This window comes from Labeo rohita, chromosome 20 (assembly GCF_022985175.1).
Source record: "Labeo rohita strain BAU-BD-2019 chromosome 20, IGBB_LRoh.1.0, whole genome shotgun sequence".
Taxonomy (NCBI): Eukaryota; Metazoa; Chordata; class Actinopteri; order Cypriniformes; family Cyprinidae; genus Labeo; species Labeo rohita.
The window spans coordinates 19,182,248-19,207,924 of NC_066888.1; the positions used below are offsets into that span (position 1 = coordinate 19,182,248).

General features: G+C 33.8%; 1 protein-coding gene across 1 annotated transcript; it reads left to right on the top strand.

Annotated features, from left to right (window-relative positions):
• The first annotated feature begins 330 nt into the window (after positions 1-330).
• On the top strand, positions 331-24,866 carry asap2b (ArfGAP with SH3 domain, ankyrin repeat and PH domain 2b). Its single transcript, XM_051138506.1, has 28 exons — positions 331-753; positions 7,256-7,328; positions 8,680-8,825; positions 8,999-9,073; positions 10,096-10,145; positions 10,607-10,736; positions 12,300-12,389; positions 12,476-12,550; positions 12,648-12,734; positions 12,827-12,930; positions 13,038-13,107; positions 14,717-14,804; positions 14,929-14,977; positions 15,114-15,280; positions 17,214-17,347; positions 17,422-17,513; positions 17,643-17,832; positions 18,055-18,140; positions 18,225-18,340; positions 19,317-19,384; positions 19,664-19,771; positions 20,868-21,114; positions 21,207-21,299; positions 22,366-22,624; positions 22,737-22,816; positions 23,797-23,867; positions 24,365-24,484; positions 24,573-24,866. Exons 1-28 carry the CDS (start codon positions 628-630, stop codon positions 24,645-24,647), a joined length of 3,069 nt encoding a protein of 1,022 aa, XP_050994463.1. The 5' UTR covers positions 331-627; the 3' UTR covers positions 24,648-24,866.
• The last annotated feature ends 811 nt before the right edge of the window (positions 24,867-25,677 follow it).

Sequence of the window (25,677 nt, forward strand, 5' to 3'; positions counted from 1 at the left end):
CAGTTTGTTAAATAATATTAAAAAGCTTTAGGAAAAACTATAGGGATAGCTTAATAAGGATAGAAAAAAATAAACCGAATTTATTTAGAGATAAAAACTGACGAATGAATAAATACGAGATGTTGTTACCGATTAAAGGGTACAAAGTCAACACTAAAAATGCGTGCTAGGTTAAAAGCGTATTGTTTTTAAAACGTTTTAAAACGTTTTTCATGTTTTCAGCTGCAGGTTACGTCCCTCAACTCTGATTGGACAGCGAGACCGGGAGCTCTCTCTCATTGGCCGACTGGATATGATTGACGGCTGATATGATTCTACAAATCACAAGTAAAGTGAATTTGTACTGTACAGGTACGAATGGGTGGAATCCAGAAGTGTTGATCTGGTCAGTTGCGCGTGTGATGGAGCTGCTCAACTCTCCTGTTCAAAGACGAATTAACTTCTCATTGCCACTTTTTCTTTTTGATCTGTTTGGACTCCATAAGGAACTTTTTAAACTAAATTTAAGGAATGACTGACACGAACTGAGTTTGAATAGGGTTTTGTGCGGTCTTTTAGTAAAGTGCAAGCTTTAACAAACTTTATGTTTCTCGTCTTGGTCAAAGTCTTCATTTAAAGGGAACAATCATGCCTGATCAACTGACAGTACCGGAGTTTATGGACATTACCAATGAGGACTATAAAGCACCAACAACATCAGTGTTCTCCACACGCATGGCTCACTGTAGGAATACAGTTGCCGTTTTGGAAGAGGTAAAACACCTTTACAAAGTCAATAATACGGATGTACAGCATAACACAATTTACAGACGAGCGCGAAGCGCGCAATACACAATTATGAAATCGTTATAACTGTATTACAGAAAGCGTGCTGTCGAACTTCAGAACATTAGTTCAGTAAATACTATGAATTAGGTCTGTTTTGGAAAAGAAGCCTGGAAAATGACTTCCTTCTTCTAGCACCATAGCTCAGTGTGTCCCGTGTTGGAAGTGAACCTCGCCCATGTTTCTCACGGGTTCAAGTAACTTCTTATCGCAGTGTTATGAAATAAATAGACTAGTACGTTATGTTAACGTCACTCTTAACTTGAGCACTTTTAGTCTTTTATAAATCTCAAAGTCACATAAAGAACCTGGTTTTACATACATTTACCATAACAGTGATGTGTTATTAATAAATGCATGTAGCAGATCTTATGCACTGATTTATACAGCTGTCTGAGGTACCAGAGCTGTTATTAACACGACAGAAATAAGACAAACAAAACATAAAAAGATGATGGAAGATCTAATACAATGTATCAAAAAGCATCATGACATTGGTACCATAATTGTGCCATATTTAACAATTATTTTACAGTGGTACTGCCATATATACTGTAAAGATATAGAAGTTGTGTAAAGTCAAAGACACAAGTTTTATAAACTCAATATGTTTTGCTTTATTTAAGTGAACTTAAGGATTTAAGGATTTTAAGTTAGGCTGATCATTAACTTTGCATACAGTAATAGTGATGTAGAACTTTGTCTAACTTGTGTATCAGTTTGTTGAGCTGATACGGAGTTAATTATACACCAAAACATACTCATTTAAATGGAAGAAACTTAACAGAAGAGAACACTAACATAAAAGTGAACTGAAACATAACGCAACATTTAGTTACACTTCATTTTATGTCCTTTTTACGCATGTTACATGTATTTACTATAGTAATAGCAATAAATTATGCATAATTACATGTAACTAACTAAACGAAGTCCTCATCCTAATCTTAACCATTTAGTAAGTTCAAGTAGTTAATTAATATTATTCAGTACTTACATGTATAGTTATGCTACAACAAGGATATGTTAAAATAAAGTGTAACCCAACTTTAACAAAATATAGTCAAAGAACTATATGGAGCAAAAACATGTTAATAGACTGTAAAAAAGTTATTCAAATGCATCATCAGTGATCAAACTGAGCATGCTTAGTAGTAAGTAGTAAGTGCTTTTTAAGTTGTATAGCTTATATATAGACTTTAATTTAATTTTTGTGTAGCATCAACTTTATCTTAATTTGATAGTTCAGTCTATCTTTAAAATTAAATTTGTCTGACAAAATTGTTTATAGTGTACAAGCCAAGGGTTCACCTCTACATGATACTGTTAACTGGATTTCAGATGTTAGTTTCTTGTTGTTAGCAATTAATCCACATGATGGGTACTGTAAATCAACTTTTGAATTTTCTAGCAAAAGTTAGAACTAGAAAAGTGGAAGTTACATTGTAAAAATATGATGTCAGATAACCAACACAGTAAAAACAGTAACATTTAAAATAACAGATTTCTGTTTGAATATATTTTAAAATGTAATTTATTCCAAAGCTGATTTTTAGCATCACTTCAGTCACATGATCCATCAGAAATCATTCTAATCATTTATTATTATTATTTTGTTGAAAACAGCTGAGTAGATTTTTTTTCAGGTTTCTTTGATGAATAGAAAGTTCAGAAGAACAGCATTATGATATATTTCATATCTGAAATACAAAACTTTTGTAACATTACAAATGTCTTTATCATCACTTTTGATAATTTAAAGCATCCATGCTAAATAAAAGTATTCATTTCTATAATTTCTTTCCCCACAGAAAAAAAATAAACTGACCCTCAGCTTTTTAATGGTGTAGTGTATAATGTCACAAAAGCTTTTTATTTCAAATAAATACATTGGATCTTTCTGTTCATCAGAGAATCATGAAAAAAAAAGTACTCAACTGTTAAATATTGATAATAATAACAATAAAAAATGCTTCTTGAACAGCAAATCAGCATTTTAAAATGATTTCTGAAGGATCATGTGACACTAAAGACTAAAGACACAAGAATAAATTGCATTTTAAAAGATATTAAAATAGAAAACAGTTTATTTTAAATAGTAAAAATATTTCAAAATTGTATTGTTTTTTTGCTGTACCAATGCAGGCTTGGTAAGCATAAGAGACTTCCTTAAAAACATTTAAATACTTTTGACTGGTAGTGTAATAATGTATCATCTACATGAACTAGTTTACACCAATTTCAAAATTAATTTAATAGTTAAATCAGGTAGAAAGTTCCTTTAACGACAGAATTTAATCATTTTTATATGCTGTTGATCTCTATGAATAGGAACATCTATGTATGTTCTGTAGTTCTTCTAAAGGTTTGCGTTAGTTTCAAAATTGCTGTGACTTCTTCAACGGAAATACAAGATCTTTGTGCAAACAGTTCTGAACTCTGTCAGCCTGTTTCATTATCAGAATCATACTGATGTCTATTGACCTTGTATTTTGTTCTGTTAATCTAAAGAAGCCCTGCAGCTCTTCCTCTTTTACCCCTTTTGCACTCTGACTCCGAACTAAAGATGTTGACCTCTCATGAATGGGGAAATGATCAGTCATTTCTGAAGGATGATAAAGAAGCAGCTCAAACACTTCAAAAAGGAGATTCTTCATAAGATGTGGTCACACTTGGCAGGTTTGGTTTGATTAAAACAAACTTTGGTTCGACTGCATTGTTAGTGAGGTTTATTTAAACATGTCTACATGTCCTCTGCACAATCAGATTTTGTTGCAGCCTGAAATTAAACTGCTGGTTTCGTCTGGCCCTCTGACTGAGCCTGGTTCCCAAGGTTTTTTTCTCCATTTCTGTCACTGATGGAGTTTTGGTTGCTTGCCACTGTTGTTTCTGGCATGCTTTGTTGGGGACACTTAATTTTTTCTTGATTGCACAGATACTATTTAAAGTGAGCTTGGATGACGACACTGAATTAATACTAAACAGACTTTAACTGAACATTGAACATTGTTCACTATTGTCCTTTTGCATTATTGACACACTATTTTCTGTTTAATACTGTAAAGCTGCTTTGACACAATCTGTATTATTAAAAGCGCTATATAATTAAAAGTGACTTGATTTGAATAAGCGTGAATGCTACCATCCGAACCTTGAAGCGGACCAAACAAGTGGACCAAATGAACTAAAAAACAGGATATGATGTCAGAAGGTGCGATTAAAATATCTGTTTCTTCTCATCACAGAAGCTGTGTCACAACCGCCATCTCCTCCATTTACTTTTTTGGTCCTGTCCAAAAGAACCAAAAGAACTGAACTACAAATATAAACACCATAGTATATCAAGGACAAGGTGATTTTTGGAAAGCAGGCATGAGTAAAATCCACTGCCTCCGGCTCTTAGAGGAACTGGCGTTTTTGTGTGACTGGGATAAACAGAGGGAAACACTCTTTATGAGTTGCCCTTTGGCACTATCCAATTTGCATTTAGCCTCAGTGGAGGAAGTAACTGAGGTAAACAGATGTTCATGGTTTATGTAAAGACTGAAACTGGAGCTTTATGCATAAGTTTGCTTGTCTGTAAAGTGATGTTAGATGATTCGGTTGTTTTGTCAAACCCTGTAAATATTTGGATATGCTCTTTCTGTGTAGCACGAAGGGTACTGTGTGTACACTCACAGACACCATAAAGATGGCAGTTGGTATACTTCTTGCTGTCGTTTCCGGTTCTTCCATCCCTTTTCGTGGTGTCCTGCTGAGACTTGCCTTTGATGGAAACCCCAGTGCAGCTAATATCTCTCATCTCTTTCTTGCCCTTTCTGTTCTCTCTTTCTTTCCCTTCATCTTTTCTCATTCCTTAAGGCAAAGGCGGGATGGCTGTCCCACTTCTTGTCCCAGCTTGTCCTGTCAAATCTCCTTCTCGCACACACACGTCTGCTAACTATTTTTCCACATCTTTTTTTTAATGCGTCTGTGGCCCTGTTCGGTCACTCTTTGTTTTTTTGGTGAACCAGTGAGCTCTGACTATACAGTTTCTAAAAAGTGTCACATCTGAACAGCCTAGAGATGTAAAAATGGCTGTACTTGAAATACTGTACTTTATTAAAATACTTAAGTATTTTGTACTTCCAAGGAGAAATGTAACTGTATTTTATCAAAAAAAAAAAGCCCATTTTACTAAGCTTACAAGTAGATAAAATTAAAGTTCTTACTAAACCTCTATAGCCAATGATAATGTTGTTATTTAATGTTATTTGTTGAATTTAAATTTCAAAAGAACAGCATTTATTAGTATTATAAATCTTTTGTGACATTATAATTTTAAATTTGTCATTTTTGGTTCATTTAGTGCCTCCTTGCACTTTTAAAAAATCGTACTGATCCAAAACTTGAATGATAGTGCGTGTTTCATCATAACACTCTTAATGCTCAGTATCAGACAGACTGTGACAGTCTTAAATGTATGAATGTTGTCAGCTGGTGGGCACCAGGCTTGTCCCTCATCAGATGATTTTGTCTTGGTCTCGTACCAGACATGACATAAACACAGATTTTAGGCCACAAGTCTGTCTACTTCACTTGGCTCTTTTTGTGCAAAATTCCCAGAGTGTGATTCAGCATGAGTGATGGGTGGCTAGATTACAGGCTATATGAGTGTGTCTGGATGTAAATTCATTGTGTCGTGTGTCAGAGAGGGAAGTATAAACTGCCGTACAATGCTGTACAAAACTGGGTTACAAATGCTGTTTACATTTGTTATGTTAGTTTGACCTATATTATGCACACAGAGGTGTTGGTTGTGTTTATAAGGCAGTCCTGTAGACTTAGACAGTAGAGCATGGCACTAGCAATGCCAAGGTCATGGGTTTGATTCCTAGGGAAAGTAAGAGCTGATAAAATAAGTATCTAAAATGCAATATAAGTCATAAAAATGTCTGCCAAATGCATGAACGTAAATGCAATGCACTCTAGGAAAAGAAATGCAAAAAATGTCACTGGGGCATTATCCTTACAGCTGAGTTCAAAAGTTTACACACACCTTGCAGAATCAGCAAAATGTTAATTATTTTACCGAAATAAGAGGGATCGTACAAAATGCATGTTATTTTTTAGATTTTACATCTAGTCCACAAGAGAAAATAATAATTTAATTTATAAAAATGACCTTGTTCAAAAGTTTACATACACTTTATTCTTAATACTGTGTTGTAACCTGAATGATCTACAGCTGTGTTTTTTTTTTTTTTTTTTTGTGATAGTTGTTAATGTTCTGAACAGTTAAACTGTCTGCCTTCAGGTCCCACAATTTTTTTTTTTTTTTCAGCATTTTTGTGTATTTGAACCTTTTCAACAATGACTGTATGATTTTGAGATCCATCTTTTCACACTGAGGGTCTCATATGCAACTATCACAGAAGGTTCAAACGCTCACTGATGCTCCAGAAGGAAAACAATGCATTAAGAGCCGGGGGTGAGAACTTTTGAACAGAATGAAGATGTGTACATTTTTCTTATTTTGCCGAAATATCATATTTTTTCATGTAGTACTGCCCTTCAGAAGCTACAGAAGATACTTACATGTTCCTCAGAAGACAAAATAAGTTAAATTTACTCTGATCGCCAAATTCAAAAAGTTTTCACCCCCAGTATTTCAGTGCATCGTATTTTCTTCTGTAGCATCAGGGAGCGTTTGAACCTTCTGTAATAGTTGCATATGAGTCCTTTAGTTGTCCTCAGTGTGAAAAGATGGATCTCAAAATCATACAGTCATTGCTGGAAAGGAATCAAATTGTTCAAACGGTTCAGGACAAACAACTATCACTAAACACACACAAAAAAAACAGGTGTGGATCATTCAGGTAACAACACAGTATTACGAATCAAGTGTATGTAAACTTTTGAACAGGGTCATTTTTATAAATTCAACTATTATTTTCTCTTGTGGACTATATGTAAATGTCTTTAATGTGAAATATCTTATTCAGGTCAAACTAAATAAAAAATAACATGCATTTTGCATGATCCCTCTTATTTTGGTCAAATAATTAACATTTTGCAGATTCAGCAAGGCGTATGTAAACTTTTGACCTCTGTATGTATAATTTAGGTACAAATAAGAATCTTTAAGGTACCAATATGTACCTTTAAAGGAAAATAAGGTACCAAGGTGTACCCTGTGAAAAGTATGCACCCCAGTGACAACTTTTGTACCTGTTTTCTGGCAGTATAGAGTATGCAGCATTTTTAATCAGTGTAAAACATTTAAGATGCAGGTTCTTATTGTTGCATTTTGAATGTTGTTGAAATAAACCAAATTTTCACTTTGTTATCCTACCTTTTTTTTTTTTTTAAATCATCCTGTGTGTTTAGAACTGGTTAGTTCAATACAAAACATCAAACCTCTAAGTAAATGATTCATGTTGTTTTGCAGGCGTTGGATCTCGACCGCAGTGTGCTGCACAAAATGAAGAAGTCAGTCAAGGCCATAAACAGCTCTGGTCTAAGTGAGTATTACAAATAATCATTTGCCTCTCAGCCTAATCAGTAACCAATAGGTTTGCGCTTTTATTTTGTACTGTAAAGCTCAAGTGAAGTTTTTTAACTGTATAAATAACAGTATAATTGTTCTTTTAAGCCCATTTACCCAAACAGTGACAAATGATATATAACAATAGCCTGAAAAAAGCTTTTGGTTTCATATACAGTGCAATTTAAGCCATTGTTACTCTCGCAAGCAGGTTTTGTGCTCTGCCTCACACATTCCTCTCATTCCTACCAGAATCACCGATACCTGTTCCAGCAAGAACCTGCTTATTTCCCCTCTCTCTTTCGTTTTTTCGTACTCCTGTGTTCCATGTACAAATTTAGAGATTAACACATCTGTATTTTTACTTTAAATCTGCTGTACAAAAAAGTACTGGTGAGCGGTTATCTGTACTGTTCTGTGTACATACTGTAATATGGTACAGGAAAGTTATTCAGGGTTTACTGCAGTGATGTTATTGTTAAACTGCATGAGATCAAGATAGACACTTTTTACTTTGCACAGTACTTGTGGCTGAACAGTTATTCCCACAGTGGTTGTGGTTAAAAAGTTAACCTACAGACAGAATGTGTTTGTGTTCATAATCTGTATTTAAAATCAGACAGTTTTCTTCCGTTCTGGACTGTCATTTGTTTTTAATGATGTCAGCCTGATTATATTTGACGGCAAAAACTTATAAAAATGACCGAAGCCCATCAAAAAAATACTAAAGCTTAAAATAAAATAAAGTAAATAATCAAAATGTGAATAAATACTAAAATATTATATGCATAATACTAAAACAACACTCATTTTCACAAAATGAGTACTCTGTGTGAAGATTTGAAAAATTGGGCAAATTCTGAAAACTAGTTGAATAAATAACAATAAATGATTTTTTTAAATAATTCTATCAGTGGCAGTTCTTTCTTAGTGAATTTCCTTTAGTGAAGGAAGCAGACTTTGAAAGTGTTTTGTTTCCTCTTTATAGTAAACCTGATCTTAAACAGCCTGTTGGCCTCTTGCTGTACTGCACACCAGTGAGGAGTGGTTACTAAGCTCTTCTACAGCACTTTACTCATAAACTAGGAAGTATGTTTTTTTTTTTGCAAGCGTTAGGAATGGAAAAGGCCCACGTGACAGGAGTTTGCTTATGCCCGCATGAACCACTAAGATAAGGTCAAGCAAAGTGTATTAAAAACAAATGAGCTTTAAACTTTGGAATTGGAAAATGCATGAAGTATCCTTGATCACAAAACAAGTTTTTGTATATAATAATAACAATAATGTGAAGTGTACATGACTGACAGACTGTTTCTGTGTGTTTTCAGCTCATGTAGAGAATGAGGAGCAGTATATCCAGGCACTGGAGAGGTTCACGGATAACACTGTGTACAAAGATGACCCTGAGATGTCTGGTTACTTCCTCTCATTTTCTAATTTCACTAAGGAGCTCACTGGTCTCTTTAAGAACTTGGTGAGCAAGTTTCTAACACCCATATATTGTATATCTTTTTACTATGAAAACTTTAGACCTGTAGCTCAATGGACTCTTCAACTGCACATAGAGTGTTTTCACACAAATATATGTAATTACACAAACTATACGGTTTGTTTTAAAGCTCCTAATGTTTTCTTTTTTACCCACAGCTGCAGAACATGAATAACATCATTACTTTCCCACTAGACAGTCTGCTCAAGGGAGACCTTAAAGGAGTCAAAGGGGTATGCAGTGACAAATATTTGTAAAAATATGAAGTAACACTATAGCTTACCAATTCGTACAAGTCGGTTATTAGTGTGCATACATATTACTAGCATATTGGCTGTTTATTAGCACTTATAGAACACATATTAATGCGTTATTCTGCATGACCTTATTTTAGATCCCTTAATCCTACCCCATACCTAAACGTAACAACTATGTTGCTTATCTAACTATTACTAAGTAGCAAATTAGGTTTACTGAGGCAAAAGTCATAGTTAATAATTAGTTAATAGTAGGAGTTGATCCCTAAACTAAAGTGTTACCAAATATGTATTATGCTACTGTTTGGAAAGAATACAGTAAAAATAGAGTAAAAATAGTAATATTTTGACATTTTATTACAATAATGTACAAAAGTACAGCAAAAATAGTACAATTTTGAAATATTTTTACTATTTAAAATAACTGTTTTCTATTTGAATATATGTTAAAATGTAATTTATTCCTGTGATTTCAAAGCTGATTTTTTAACATCGTTACTCCAGTCATATGATCCTTCAGAAATCATTATAATATTCTGATTTGCTGCTCAAGAAATATTTATTATCATTATTATTATTGTGTTGAAAACAGATGAGTAGAATTTTTCAGGGTTTTTTGATGAAATAAAAATCTTTTATAACATTATAAATGTCTTTATCATCACTTTTGATCCATTTAAAGCATCCTTGCTAAATAAAACTATTAATATCTATAATTAGAAAAATATATTTATTTTAGTGTAACTGTTTTTTTTTATTTTAATATATTTATATTTTAAAATGTAATCTGTTCCTGAGATGCTAAGTGCCATTGGTGGTGCTTAAAAATAATTAAATAATAATAATAATAATATTAATAAACATTTTTTAATTTATTTATTTGAAAATACAATGATTTCTTACCAATACAATGATTATGGAGGTTTGTGTGTGTGTGTTTTTAATATTTGACCTTTAAGTCTCTTCACATGTTGACTCTACTTTTATTTGTTCGTCAGGATCTGAAAAAGCCTTTTGATAAAGCATGGAAGGATTACGAAACCAAACTGTAAGCACCTGTTAACCTCTGTATATCAACCTCAGAAAAATATAAAAAAGTAATAGTTACAGATTAGTGGGTGATAATTAAACTTAAGCCTTAGACATGCCTTAGTGATTGGATATATTTGAGATATTCCTGTTCTTGATGAGCATGATGCATAATAACTGTAGATTGGTTTATTTGAATCTAGCACATAGGGAAAGGGGAGGTTGCACAACATAAATGGAAGATTAGTCATTTCAGATGTTTGAGCTTAAAGGGATTGTTCAGATGAACCATCCCTTCAAGTCCTGGGCCTGTAGCATAGATAAAAAGATCATAATGTGGGGCAATACCTTAAGTAAACAACAGCACTGGCATATGATTTGTTTGTACAGTATGAGGCATTGATGAAAGCATGTTTGTGCATGTTAACGTACATACACTGTAATAGTTTTTTTCATGTCAGTGCTATAAACTTTTTACAGGGGCAAGATTGAGAAAGAAAAACGGGAACATGCCAAACAGCACGGCCTGATCAGAACAGAGATCAGTGGAGGAGAGATTGCAGAAGAGATGGAGAAAGAGAGACGCCTCTTTCAGCTTCAGATGTGTGAGGTAAAGAACGTGATTCACATACCGCCAGCGTCACTTTAGTTTTTTTGAGTGAGCGCCAGTGGTGGTCCTGGTTCACTTCTTGCCCTTGGTAATATAAGACATGGATAAAGAGAAGTTCGGCATTACAGTTGTAGTTTAATTTGCAAGGTGACCCGAGTTTAAATTCTGACATTCTCACACTCACACACACACACTCACATGTTGTGTTTCCATGTTTTATAGGGACATTCCATAGGCGTAATGGTTTTTATACTGTACAAACCCTATTTTCTATAGGCCTACACCTACCCTATACCTAAACCTAGCCCTCACAGGAGACTGTGCACACTTGTACTTTCTCAAAAAAACTCATGCTGCATGATTTATAAGCCTGTTTCCTCATCGGGACCTAAAAAATGTCCCCACAAGGTCAAAATTTACTGGTACTACTATCCTTGTGGGGATATTTGGTCCCCATAACGTGAAAAATACCAGGTACACACACACACACACACACACACACACACACACATATACAGTATATACACTGCCTTTCAAAAGTTTGTGATCAGTAAGATTTTTAATGTTTTTTTTTTAAGAAGTATATTATGCTCATCAAGGCTGCATTTGTCCAGAAAATCCAGAAAAAAAATGTAATATTGTGAAATATATTTTTAATATAAAATAACATTTTCTATGTGAATATATTTTAAAATGCAATTTTCTGTGACGCAAAGCTGAATTTTCAGCAACATTACTCCAATCTTTAGTGTCACATGATCCTTTAGAAATCATTTTAATATGCTTGAATGTTAAAATCTTAATATTTTTGGAACCTGTGATACTTTTCTTTCAGGATTCTTTAATAAATAAAAAGTTTAAAAGAACAGAATTTATTTAAAACTGAAATTTTGTAACAATATAAAGTACCATTTACAATTTGTGTTCAGTACATTTTTTCTTTTCTGTTTTGAAAGAAATTAATACTTTTATTCAGCAAGCATGTTAAATTAATAAAAAAGTGTTGTCAAAGACTTATATTGTAAGAAAATTTATATTTTGAATAAATGCTGTTCTTTTTAACTTTTTATTCCTCAAAGAATCCTAAAAAAGAATCAGTTCTAAAAAAAAATATTAAGCAACACAACTGTTAATATTAACATATTAAATTAACATAACATATTAATTAACGTATTAACATATTAAAATTATTTCTGAAGGATAATGTGACACTAAAGACTGGAGTAATGGCTGTTGAAAAATCAGCTTTGCATCACAGGAATAAATTATATTTAAAAAAAATATATTAAATAGAAAACCATTATTTTAAACTGTAAAAGTATTTCACCATATTACTGTTTTTTCTGTGTTTCAGCCTTGATTAATAAGAGAATTCTTTTGAAAACATTAAAAATCTTACTGATCAAACTTTTGAATGGAAGTGTATGTGTACATACATATATATATATATACACACACACAACTCTTTTGAAATAGTTAACAAACAGGTAATGGAAACAGAAAGCAAAAGAAAGCAATTGAAGTGGTTGTTTCATAATGAAATCTGTAACTTTTTTTCCCTAGTATCTCATTAAGGTGAATGAAATTAAAGTCAAGAAGGGAGTTGACCTGCTCCAAAACCTCATCAAATACTTTCATGCCCAGTGCAAGTATGTTTGTTTATAATATTCTCTCAGTAACAATACATTTCATTTTTAAATGAGACTTTTAATAGAAATGATTTTTCTATTTCCACACAGTTTTTTCAGGATGGGTTAAAAGTTGTGGACGACCTGAAACCTTTCATGGAAAAACTTGCCACGGACTTGACTGCAGTATGTTTTTTGATATCACTATCTGCTCTTTTAAAGGTGTGGGTTTTTTTAGACAAAGTAGTTCATTTCTTATGCTATTGTTTTGTGTGAATTGCAGAATAAGCAGACACAAGATGCAGAAAGGAAACAGCTAATGCAGCTGAGAGATGTTCTCAAATCTGCCCTACAGTCGGAGTGTAAGGAGGTGAGACAAAAATATTTGGAAGCTATGAATGATAGAACAATTGCTTGATTTTGTGGTAAATCTTGTTGTTTTGTTTGCTTGTGTGGTGAAAGGACCTTCAGTCAAAACAGAATGCAGGCTACAGTCTTCACCAGCTGCAGGGCAATAAAGCTCACGGCACTGAGCGCTCTGGGATGCTCCTCAAACGCAGCGAGGGGTGAGTTTGTCTGGCACTTTAATGATATTCACATTATATGCGTCCTTTTTAAGAGTAGTGAATGTTCTGTAAAGTTTGTGTGATAAAGGCTTCTCTCCGTCTTACAGACTGAGGAAGGTTTGGCAGAAAAGGAAGTGCACTGTGAAAAATGGATTATTGACTATTTCTCATGGAACGGTAGGGAAACAAAATAAACACTATGTGTCTAAACTCTTTCCAAATTGTGTTTTAGTTTTGCAAGGTTGCCTCCAGCATTTTGAGAACAGTATATTGGAAGAACATAATCTCAAAATACCGTTTAGTGGCTGCGTTTGAGAAAAGAAGTATGTGTAGATACAGTTCAGAACATATCCGAGGTGCATTTATCATGTTTACTCTATAAATATAATAAATAAATAAATATTTCTACTTATATAGAAATATTTATTTCTATAAAATATATTTTTTTCAACCTAGAGAAATGACTCATTCCTGTTCATTGGTGTTTTTAAGATATTTAAGTAACAATTAATATTTAATTCCATAAGGATCTTCTAAAGATTGTATTATGTAATATAGTTTATGTATTAATAAAAAGTATATATATATATATATATATATATATACATATACACACACAGTATGAATATGTATTATATGTATTATAAATATATTTATTTATTTATTTAAATGAATACATGTATTTTTTTAATTATTTATTTATTTAATAATTATATAAATAATAAGTATAATAAATAAATACATAAATAAAAAATGTGAAATTTAAAATAAATGTATTTAATTATTATTATTAAATTATAATATTGTAATTATAATATATATAAATATATACACACAAATACACATTTATATATATATTTAAATGAATAAATAAATGTATTTTTAAAATGATTTATTAATAATAAATAAGCACATAAATAATATGTATATAGAATCTGTATAATTTTTATTAATACATGAACATGAACTATATTACATTATAAAATCATTGGAAGATACATATGAAATTAAATATTAATTAATTAATTAATTAATTAATAAAAAATTAAATTTCAGATAAATGTATTTAATTATTATTAAATGAATAATACAAATAATAATAAATAAATAATAATATGTATAATAATAATAAAATAAATTATACACACACACACACACATATATGTATATATATAATATAGCATTTTATGATAAAATTACTGTATGCAGAATAAATTCTGTAAGTGTTTATATAATACAATTAGAATTATATACATAATTTTATAAATATAAATGTAAATAGGTTTATTAAATATATTATTACATTTATTAAATAACACACACATCATTTTTTATATTATTTTTAGGGCTGTTAAACGATTAATAAAAGTTTGTGTTTTATGTGTGTGTATTGTGTATATTTGTAATGTATATATAAATACATATACATACATGTATGTATTTTAAAAATATTTATGTCTATATATATAATTGAAGTACATTGAAATATTTTATATATAAATATGACATATTTCTTAAATGTATTCATACACGTGTGTGCATTTATATATACATAATAAATATACACAATACTCACACGTTATGTAAGCACAAACTTTTATTTTGGATGCGATAATTGTTAATAATGAATAATTGTTCGACAGCCCTAATTATTTTATTAAATAATTTTTATATAAATTCGATATATCCCATTTCAATGGCTATTGCCATTAGTGAGTAATAAATCCCTAAATATACCCATTTTTCTGCTCATTCTTTATTGCTCTTTCTCTCTTTTCTCTTGCAGGCCAACACACCGCCAGCAAACTTGAACCTCTTAACCTGCCAAGTGAAGCGTAACCCAGACGAGAAAAAATGCTTCGATCTTATATCACGTAATATACTTTTACAACAAGCACAGTCACGGCACAACGCTCTCATAAATTCAGCAGAGTCTTTCATGGTTTATACGGTTGGTTGACCATTTTTATTTACTTACTGTTTTATTCCATCTTCTAGATGACAGAACGTATCACTTCCAGGCTGAGGATGAAGCAGAGTGTCAAATGTGAGTGTGGAAGTGAGTGTGTGTGTGTGTGTGTGTGTGCTCATATGCCGAATTTTGCAATATCTTATAAATGTCGTGAGAATGTAATTCTAATTATGATGTCCATCACTTCTGTTCATGTGTGTCTTTCTATTAGATGGGTGTCTGTGCTCCAGAATAGTAAAGAGGAGGCGCTGAACAACGCCTTTAAGGATGATCAGAACGAGGGCGACAACAACATCGTACGGGAGCTGACCAAGGCTATTGTGGGAGAGGTGAAGAAGATGAGCGGCAATGACGTGTGCTGTGACTGTGGAGCTTCCAGTAAGCAATATAGGATTGATGTAACCTAGTGGTAAATCATCTGGGCTGGTGTCTGAAATGTTGCAATTTTGAATCCTAGAAGGTTTGATCCTTGAGTTTTTAATTTATATATACACATTTCTGGAAAGAAATTAATACTTGTATTTGGCAAGGGTGGATTAAATTGATCAAAAATGTCATGAACCTCTAGATGGCCCAGGCTGGCGGTCCTTAAAGGGTTACTCCACCCCAAAATGAAAATTTTGCCATTAATCACTTACCCACATGTCGTTCCAAACCCGTAAAAGCTTTGTTTGTCTTCGGAATACAATTTAAGGTATTTTGTATGAAAACCGGGAGGTTTGTGAATGTCCCTTTGACTGCAAAGTAAATACCACTGTTAAGGCCCAGAAACATATGAAAGACATCAAAATAAAACATCTGCCATCAGTGGTTCAAGCATAATTTTAAGAAGCTATGAGAATACTTCTCTATGTACACAAAGAAAACAAACATATGCTTATGCTTGAACCAGTGATGGCAGATGAACTATTCTGATGACGTCTTTCATACTTTTCTGGGCCTTGACAGTGGTATTTACTTGGCAGTCAATGGGACAGTCACAAACCTCCCGGTTTTCATACAAAATACCTTAAATTGTATTCCGAAGACAAACAAAGCTTTTACGGGTTTGGAACGACATGGGGGTAAGTGATTAATGGCAAAATTTTCATTTTGGGGTGGAGTAACCCTTTAATGCAAACTGATGATATTCACAGTGTTAAACAACTTGGCAGAATCTCATTGGTTCATGTTGCATATGCAGCTAATGAGCTTGCTGCTTTACATTTAAATGGCTGGTTAGCATTCACTAGCCGTAATCCTCTCATTGGGTCAATTTGACCCGAAATTCATTTTCAATTATTTTTTTTAAAAATCAGGCGTTGGTCTTTATGGTATGAAACTTCAGGACTTTTGTCATACTTGAATTTGGAACACACATCAAAAAAATTGAGTGGATTTGAATACTTTAATTGAAAAAACAAACATACAAACCCTTCTCTCGCAGGTCAACACTAAACGCCACTGAAACGTTTTTTTTTTTTTTAAACTGTAGGGTTTTTTATTTCATTTTGTCACACTTGACAACGTAACAACATAAATAAAATAAAATAAAAACCACCAAAAAATTATTTTATAAAACTACATAAAAATTAAGAAAATGAATCATAAAAATGAATGAATATATGCTTTCTGGACCAAAAATTCGTTTTCACCCTCATTTTGACCCGGGAGGAGAGGATTTGTTACACACTCGGGAGGAGAGGATGAGGGCTAGAAACCCTCCACCTCCCCAGCTCCACCTGTATAGATCTGCTACGGGCTATATGCTCTTTGTGCAGCAGCAGTATGTCTTAAATAATAGCATAATAGCATTGTATCTGTGTATGTATTGGCAGTAGCAGGTTCCTGTACTTGCTTTGCAGCAGCAATAATCTACAACAACAGCAATAAGCAACAGCAGCAGCAATTCAGCAGCATAGCAGATCTGTTCCACCAAGACCAAATACATTGTCATATCCATTACCATGCTAAAAGTCATGATAGAAGTAAAATTAAATGCTAAAATAATAAAACTAGAATTTATTTATTCATAATGGCTGAATCAAATACTTTGTTGTTCTCGGCATTATTTGCACAAACTAAAACGGACATTTTAGTGGAGCGTAAATCTTGGCAAAGGTCACTCTGCTTTTTTTTTTTATTGTGAAATCTACACCCTGCACTTCCTGTTTTGCATCTGGCCTTTCAACTTCTCTTTGCACATCGTATGAAACTTAGTCATCCCAGTAGAACTTGTTTTATTGTTTAGATCAAAGTTTTTCTTAGAAAAGATAACCCTGTATGAAATTCAAATGATACATCAGTGGCTTTTCACTTGTTGTTGCTGCAGATCCAACATGGCTCTCCACAAACCTGGGTGTGTTGATTTGCATCGAATGCTCTGGAATCCATCGGGAAATGGGAGTCCACTACTCCAGAATTCAGTCTCTGACGCTGGATGTCTTGGGCACGTCTGAACTCTTGGTAAAGTCTTGAGACAACTCTGTCTTTTTTAAGTAGAAATTGTACAGATTGTGATGGTATTAAATGCGTTGCAGCTTGCTAACAGCGTGGGCAATGCAGGATTCAACGAAATCATGGAAGCAAACTTGTCAGCAGAGATTCCCAAACCCAACCCTACTAGTGACATGTGAGCAATAGAGAAGTTTCACTGAAAATTTTTTAAAATTAGATTTTTAATCTCAAGTTTAGTCTTCACATCATAAATTTCTCTCGTAAATTTATACTCATAAATTAGTTTTCTCTTGCAATCCTTCAGGCAGGTACGAAAAGACTTCATTACAGCCAAATACACAGAGAAGCGCTTCGCTCAGAAGAAGTATGCGGATAACGCAGCCCGACTGCACGCGCTATGTGATGCGGTGAAGTCGCGGGACATCTTCTCTCTGATTCAGGTGTACGCTGAGGGATTGGACCTGATGGAGACCATTCAACAACCTAACCAACATGTGAGTTGTAGTTTGGAGTCATTGTGCATTTTCTTTTTTTAATGAGTTGTCCTCATGGGCTGCACACAAAAACAGCATGCAACACCACCCGTGAAGTCCGATTCATGAACAAATGACTCTTATGGGCTCCATTTTAATAAATCAAATACATATAGTGTGTTTTGTATTAGCATTATTTTTATTAAATGAAAAAGAATATAAATCTTTGCTTTTCACTGACAGGAACCAGGTGAGACAGCGTTACATCTCGCAGTACGAATGGTGGACCGGAACTCACTTCATATTGTGGACTTCCTTGTACAAAACAGGTGCTCCACTGTTTTTCTGTATTTTAGCCAAAATAAGATTTGATATATTATTAAGAGATTTTACATGTGGATATGTGTGTGCAGTGGGAATTTAGACAAGCAGACTACCAAAGGAAGCACAGCACTGCACTACTGCTGCTTGACTGACAATAGTGAATGTATGAAGCTGCTACTTCGGGGGAAAGCATCTGTCACCATTAGTAAGAGTTCATATCATTTGCTGCATTAACCTCAGGAATTCAAAGCTATCTATCTGTCTGTCTATCTATCTATCTATCTATCTATCTATCTATCTATCCATGTTTATTTGTATATCTATATCTGTTTATCTATCTATCTATCTATCTATCTATCTATCTATCTATCTATCTATCTATCTATCTATCTGTCTATATCTGTTAATCTATCTATCTATCTATCTATCTATCTGTCTATCTATATCTGTTAATCTATCTATCTGTCTGTCTATATCTGTTAATCTATCTATCTATCTATCTATCTATCTATCTATCTATCTATCTATCTATCTATCTATCTATCTATATATGTTCATCTATCTATCTATCATCTGTCTGTTCATCTATCTATCTATCTATCTATCTATCTATCTATCTATCTATCTATCTATCTATATCTATCTATCTATCTATCTATCTATCTATCTATCTATCATCTATATCTGTTCATCTATCTATCTATCTATCTATCTATCTATCTATCTATCTATCTATCTATCTATCTATCTATCTATCTATCTATCTGTCTATCTATTTATCTATCTATCTATCTATCGATCTATCTATATCTGTTAATCTATCTATATGTTCATCTATCTATATGTTCATCTATCTATCTATCTGTCTATCTATCTGTTCATCTATCTATCTATCTATCTGTCTATCTATCTGTTCATCTATCTGTTCATCTATCTATCTATCTGTTCATCTATCTATCTATCTATCTATCTATCTATCTATCTATCTATCTATCTATGTTCATCCATCTATCTATCTATCTATCTATCTATCTATCTGTTCATCCATCTATCTATCTATCTATCTATCTATCTGTTCATCTATTTATCTATATGTTCATCTGTCTGTCTATCTGTCTATCTATCTATCTGTTCATCAAATAAAAAACTTAGGGGGGGAAATAAATGTGTTTTTCTTGCAGCTAATGATGCAGGAGAAACTCCTTTGGATCTGGCGCAGCGTCTCAGACACACAAAATGCGAGGAGCTGGTGAGTACATTTGTTCCCTTTCAGTCAGTTGCGTTCAACATTACGTCGACTGACGTTCGGGCTCCCAGGTGAGACCCCTATTGTCAGTGGACGTAATGTCGAACGTGACTGACTGAAAGGGAACGTCTCGGTTACGTACGTAATCTTTAATGCCAGGAGAAATCCTGCTTTTTGCCCTTTTATTTTCCTGAGATCACGTTCTTTGCCTTGCCTGATTGTGTTCAAGCTAATTCCCCACCACTATGTTCTTCTGGTTCTTCTGTGTTGTGTGACCGACAGCTGACTCAGGCGCAAACAGGGAAGTTCAACGTCCATGTGCATGTGGAGTATGACTGGCGTCTGCATAACGATGACCTGGACGAAAGCGAGGATGAGATGGAAGACAAGGTTAACATGCTTTTTACACAAAAGATCCCATTTAATTCAGTTATACTATATCTTCAAGATTAAAAAAAAAAATTATACTTTTATTCAGGAAGAATGTATTCAATTTTTAAGACGTAACAGTGAAGACGTAGACATGAAGAATAATGTTACTAAAGATTCCTATTTCCTATGGTTTTCACAAAAATATTAAGCAGCACAACTGTTTTTACCACTGATAATAAGAAATGAGCACCAAATCAGCATATTAGAATGATTTCTTGAAAGATTGAGACACTAAAGACTTAGGGCCAGATTTACTAAATGGGGCAAATTAGCATTAGAGCACAATTCCATAAAAGTGCAGATGAGAGGGGAAAATTCTGCATGTGTTTTACTGACAATGCGCACATTAAGGAACAGACATGCCGCCAGATCATTTCCATAATGACCAGTGCAAATTGTTTTTTTTCCATAAAAACCAAGTGGAGCGCAAATTATTGCCTGCTTTAAGACATTCCTTTTTTAAATAATGGTACAAATACCAGTAATTTGATGAGCGCAAATGTTAGTAAATCACGTTGTATGATTCATTTTAATACTCTCCTCCCATTAATTTTGCATCTGAAATGGAAACACCTGCAAATAAGGTCAGGTGCAAAGTAACTGTGTGTCTTTAGTATATCCTAACAGTACTATTTTAACAACAAAAGACTGTTTGTGCTGGCGCAAGCTGTTGGTAAATCTGGCCCTTAGATTCTTAACTTAGCTAGCTTAGTTAAAGAGATAGTTTAGAGTAATGGAAATACTGTCATTAACTACTCACACTCATGTCGTTCCAAACCTCGTCTCAGAACACAAATTTTTGATGAAATCCGAGAGCTTTCTGACCCTATATAGACATCAACGTAATTACCACATTCAAGGCCCAAAAAAATAGTAAGGACATCATTAAAATAGCCCATGTGACATCAGTGGTTCAACCTTTATGTCATAAAGCTATGAAAATAATTTTTGTGTGCCATATATATATATTGATGAGACACAAATCAGAGTTGAATCAGATTTCAATCCATGGATCACTATGGCTCATTCTTATGCCACTGATTTTGTGTTTCAGCCTATTCCCATCAGGCGTGAGGAGCGTCCAATTAGCTGTATTGTTCCAGGCGTTGGCCCCATGATGCCCAACATGAGCGCTCTGGCACGGGACGTGGCTAATGTGGTCAATAACAAGCAGAGGGCTTTTATTCCTAGCATGATCTGCAACGAAACTTATGGCACCATGCTTGATGTTAGTCCACCGCCTTTGGGTTTACCAGGAGTGCCTGGTATTCCTCCTCTACCTCCTCGTACCTTGGGAAGGGGTGAGTAGAATCTGAGAATCTTCTGGTAGTAAATTTTAGAAAGTCTTAAGCAGATACAAGTTGTAAACATGTATATGTGTTTATGATGTCAGGGTGGAGTCCCCCAGTGGAGATAGCTGGGAGGCAGAGATCATGCTCAGACCCTTCAAACCCTCAGACTCCAGATAAAAACATGTCAGTGTATGGTGAGTCTGACCTCTGTAGATTTTTATGGTAAGTTCTATAAAGATTATTGTTTATTTGAAATGGTAATCTTTTGTAACATTGTATATGTCTGTATTTTGTTTATTTAAATAAAAAACATACTGCCCCCCAACTTTTGAACAGCAGTCAAGATGTTTTGGTAGCTGTTTATTTGTTCCATAATGCACTACCAGCTGTACCAGCTGGTCAACCAATTACAACTACTATGGAACAACTGTAAAACAGGGATCATGTTCCAAAAATCAAGCTAGTTTTTCTAGTATTTTCTAGTATTTATAATGATAATTAGACAATATTTTGCTGAGCGTGTTGTGCTGGTGAAGTTTAGGACTTAATGTTTTGATATTTAATGCTGAATATTGATATTTGAAATGATTTGGGGGGGCAAAGGGCAAAATATACTTTTAATATAAACATAATCGGCAGTTGGTGGCGGCAAATCACTGCATGAGTGAGTCATTGAATCATTCATTCAACCAATTAGTTCAAACGGATGACGAAACACTGTCGTGAGTTGCTTGGGGAAGTAAAACAATTCTGCTGTGGCTTTGTTTGGAACTATTTTCGTTGTCGAAATACAGCAAAAACAAACTGTTGTGTCTAAAATGTAAGTCACTTAATATTAACTTTGTGTTTATTGAGCTGTTCATCAAATTAATATTACATTTGCAATCGTGTTGATATTCGGAGAAAAACTTCACTTTTCATGTGATATTAACTGTATCAGATGATATAAATAGGAAAGATATAGTAGTCATACAGGGACATTTTTGCCCCCTTATCTTGAATTTTGGGGAAATTCTAAATGTATTATAATAGGTTAAATCATATAGTAAAAGCATGAACTCTAAATGTGCTCACGCAGTAGTCTAATCTACATCTCATAGTGTATGCATGCACTCTCTGGATGTGTTTTTGTTTGTTTTTGCAATGTTCTTGATAAAATCAAATTGCATATCGTTTAGAACAACAGTTCGATATTACTGTAAATGATATATATTGCACACCCCTACGTCAGAGTTGTAACAGGTTTTGTCTCTCCTATAGTGCTCCCCCCTGCTCCGCCACCTCCTCCTGCGGCCAAGAGACCACCGCCTCCAGATCCAAAGGCAGCTCTTCCCCAAGTGCCTCCGGTTCCATCTGCATCCTCTGCTCCCCCAGTTATACCACCCACCCCAGCTAGACCCGCACCCATAGTGCCACCTGCTCCAGTATTGCCCACGTCATTTTCATTTAAACCCCCACCTCCTCCTGTACCCCCACAGCCAAAAGCCCCTGCACCCAAACCAGTGAAATCTCCCACAAGGTAAGATGTCACCTCCCAGCTTTCAAATGCTGTTTTTTATAGGAATTTCAGGTGTGAGTTTTATAGCATTGGCTACATTGTATCAGCTGCACTGTTTTATGTTTTTCCTCAGGGATCCTGTTGGTCCTTTCAACAAAGATGTAAATATAAGTAAAGCTCCATCCACTGTCCCACGTCTAAGTGACAAAACAGGTAAATTCAATGATACTTACAAACATGACAAGTCTACACTACCAGTCAAAAGTTTTTGAACACAAAGATTTGTAATGTTTGTAAAGTCTTATCTTCTCACCAAGCCTGCATATATTTGATCCAAAATACGGCAAAAGCAGTAATATTGTGAAATGTTTCCTATTTAAAATAACTGTTTTCTATTTAAATATTTGAAAATGTAATTTATTTCTGTGATCAAAGCAAAATTTTCAGCACCGTTACTCCTGTCTTCAGTATCACATGATCCTTTAGAAATCATTCTAATATGCTGATTTGCTGATCAAGAAACATTTTTTTTATTATTATTATCAATATTTAAAACATTTGAGTACATTTTTTCAGGATTCTTTTATGAAAGAAAGATCCAAAGTATTTATTTAAAAAAAAAAAAAGCTTTTTTGTAACATACAGCATATCATTTAAAAACTTGGAGTCAGTATAGTTTTTTGGGATTGGTGGGGGAAAGCAATTAAAGAAAATAATACTTTATTTTAGCAAGGATGCTGTAAATTGATCAAAGGTGATGCTAAAGACATTTATAATGTTCCAAAAAAATTCTATTTCAGATAAATGCTGTTCTTCTGAACTTTCTTTTCATCAAACAAACCTGAAAATCTAGTTTTCAACATAATAATAATGTTTTTTGAGCAGCAAATCAGAATATTAAAATGATTTTTTTAAGGATCATGTAACTGGAGTAATGATGCTAAAAATTCAGCTTTGAAATCACATGAATGAATTACATTTTAAAATATATTCGAATAGAAAACAGTTATTTTAAATTGTACAAATATTTCAAAATTGTACTGTTTTTGCTGTACTTTGGATCAAATAGATCCAGGCTTGGTGAGCAGAAGAGAATTCTGTAAAAAACATTAAAAATCTTTAAAAAAAAAACTTATTATAGATATTTTAGGTTTAAATAAATCTAAATGGTGATTTTCATTTTTTCCCTCCAGATTCCGGGCCGCCATCTGCCTCCGCACCAGTTCCTATTCCTGCTCCCAAACCCAGAACGGCCCCACCACCTGTAAGTGACCAGTTAAGACATTAAAAGGACATTTTCCTCCTCAAAAGTATACTATCATTTAAAGGTTTGGTGTAAAAGTTTGTTTTGCATACCAAGCCAATGTTTATTTGATCAGAAATACAAGATAACTGTAATATTGTAAAATATTGTTACAATTTAAAATAACTGTTTTCTATTTAAATATATTTAAAAATGTAAAAAAACAACCCACATTTTTGAACAATAGTTTATATGTAATTCTTCTTTTAAATGAAATGACATTAAAGGTCTAGTTCACCCAAAAATGAAAATTCTTATTCTTATTATTATCATTAATTACTCACCCTCATGTCGTTCGAAACCCATAAGACCTTTGTTCATCTTAAGAACACAAATTGAGATATTTTTGATAAAATCCGAGAGCTTTCTGACCCTGCGTAAACAGCAACGCAGTATTTTGTTGTACATATTATGATGTCAGTGGCAAACCTAAGATATTTGCTTTATTTTTGTTTTAGAAACAGAGACCTAAGAGAGTAAAAGCCCTATATAACTGTAAGGCTGATAACCCAGATGAACTGACCTTCTCTGAGGGAGAGGTAATAATAGTGGATGGTGAGGAGGACAAGGAGTGGTGGGTGAGTATGCAGTCATACTTTACATACATCCTCACATTAGCTGACTGAATCATGTATGATCTTGATGACTCTTCCGTGTGTCTTGCAGGTGGGCCACATTGATGGGGAACCAAGCAGGAAGGGCGTTTTTCCTGTCTCGTTTGTTCACTTCATCACTGACTGATGTCATACATTGCTGTCTTACTAAGATCACAGGCTCAGACTTTTTGTGTCAGAATCCTGAGACCACTGATTATTTAACAACGGATTAACTAGTCAGCCCTCCTTACGGCTGGATGGTGGCGTACGGGACATTCACAAACATAAGACCTCAGGAAATGGCTCACTTTATCAATCATTACAATGCCAAGTGCAATTACCTCTAATTTTGAGGCAGAAATAATGTATGAACTGTGATGAGTGCTATGCTTTATATTATGGGGACTATTTGTTTTTATAAACCGTAATATAGTTGGATCCTTACTCTCATCTTTATAGAGCTTTTTATCTATATCAGTTGCAGAGCAACTCTCTTTTACAAGTGCAGTTAAGTGACGTGTATGTTCTCCAAGTTCTGTTACGGAACAAGCCATTAAACCTTTCTGTACATTTAAAATACTGGTTTTATTTTCAGCACTAGAGATACATTTTTACAAAAATAACACAAAATATTAAAGTAGTGGTTCAACAGCTTACAGTAATGTTAGATTTTAATAGTTAAACTACTATGGTTCAGATCGGGTGAAAAACCTAGGACTAGTTCGCAAAAGTAGGTTTTTCAAAAAATGCAAAATTTTACTGTAAACCTTGAAAATGGGTAAACCATTTACACCCATTCAGACCCAAACCAGTGCAGAAGGATTCTCTGGAGCGTGAATATCAATAATTATCAAAAAAAGTTGAACTTTCAACTTGCCGTTGCAAAGGGCCACCAAAACGTTCGAAAGGGGCAGGGCCACTTTTAGTAAATTCCCGAACGGATTGAGATATCTTCACCAAACTCAGAACTGAAGCTTGGTCACTTGGTGGTGCTATAAAACATGGTCGCCATTGGCCAACAAATTTCGAGCACCTGTTAGACAAGGTTAATGGAGGCTGATCGAAACAAACTCGTTGGGCCTGTTCAATTTACAGCCCCAAAGGTCTGAGATAAATCTGAAAGAAATTGACCACTGGGAGGGCGATATCGCATTTTTCAAGATTGGGCAGTTTTT

Excerpts from the sequence above, each read along its gene's own strand:
- asap2b (XM_051138506.1), top strand. The coding sequence starts at position 628 with ATGCCTGATCAACTGACAGTACCGGAGTTTATGGACATTACCAATGAG. Across the intron at positions 12,390-12,475 it reads TTCATGCCCAGTGCAAGTAT|TTTTTTCAGGATGGGTTAAA; the intron begins GTTTGTTTATAA and ends ATTTCCACACAG. Across the intron at positions 19,772-20,867 it reads AGGATGAGATGGAAGACAAG|CCTATTCCCATCAGGCGTGA; the intron begins GTTAACATGCTT and ends TTTGTGTTTCAG.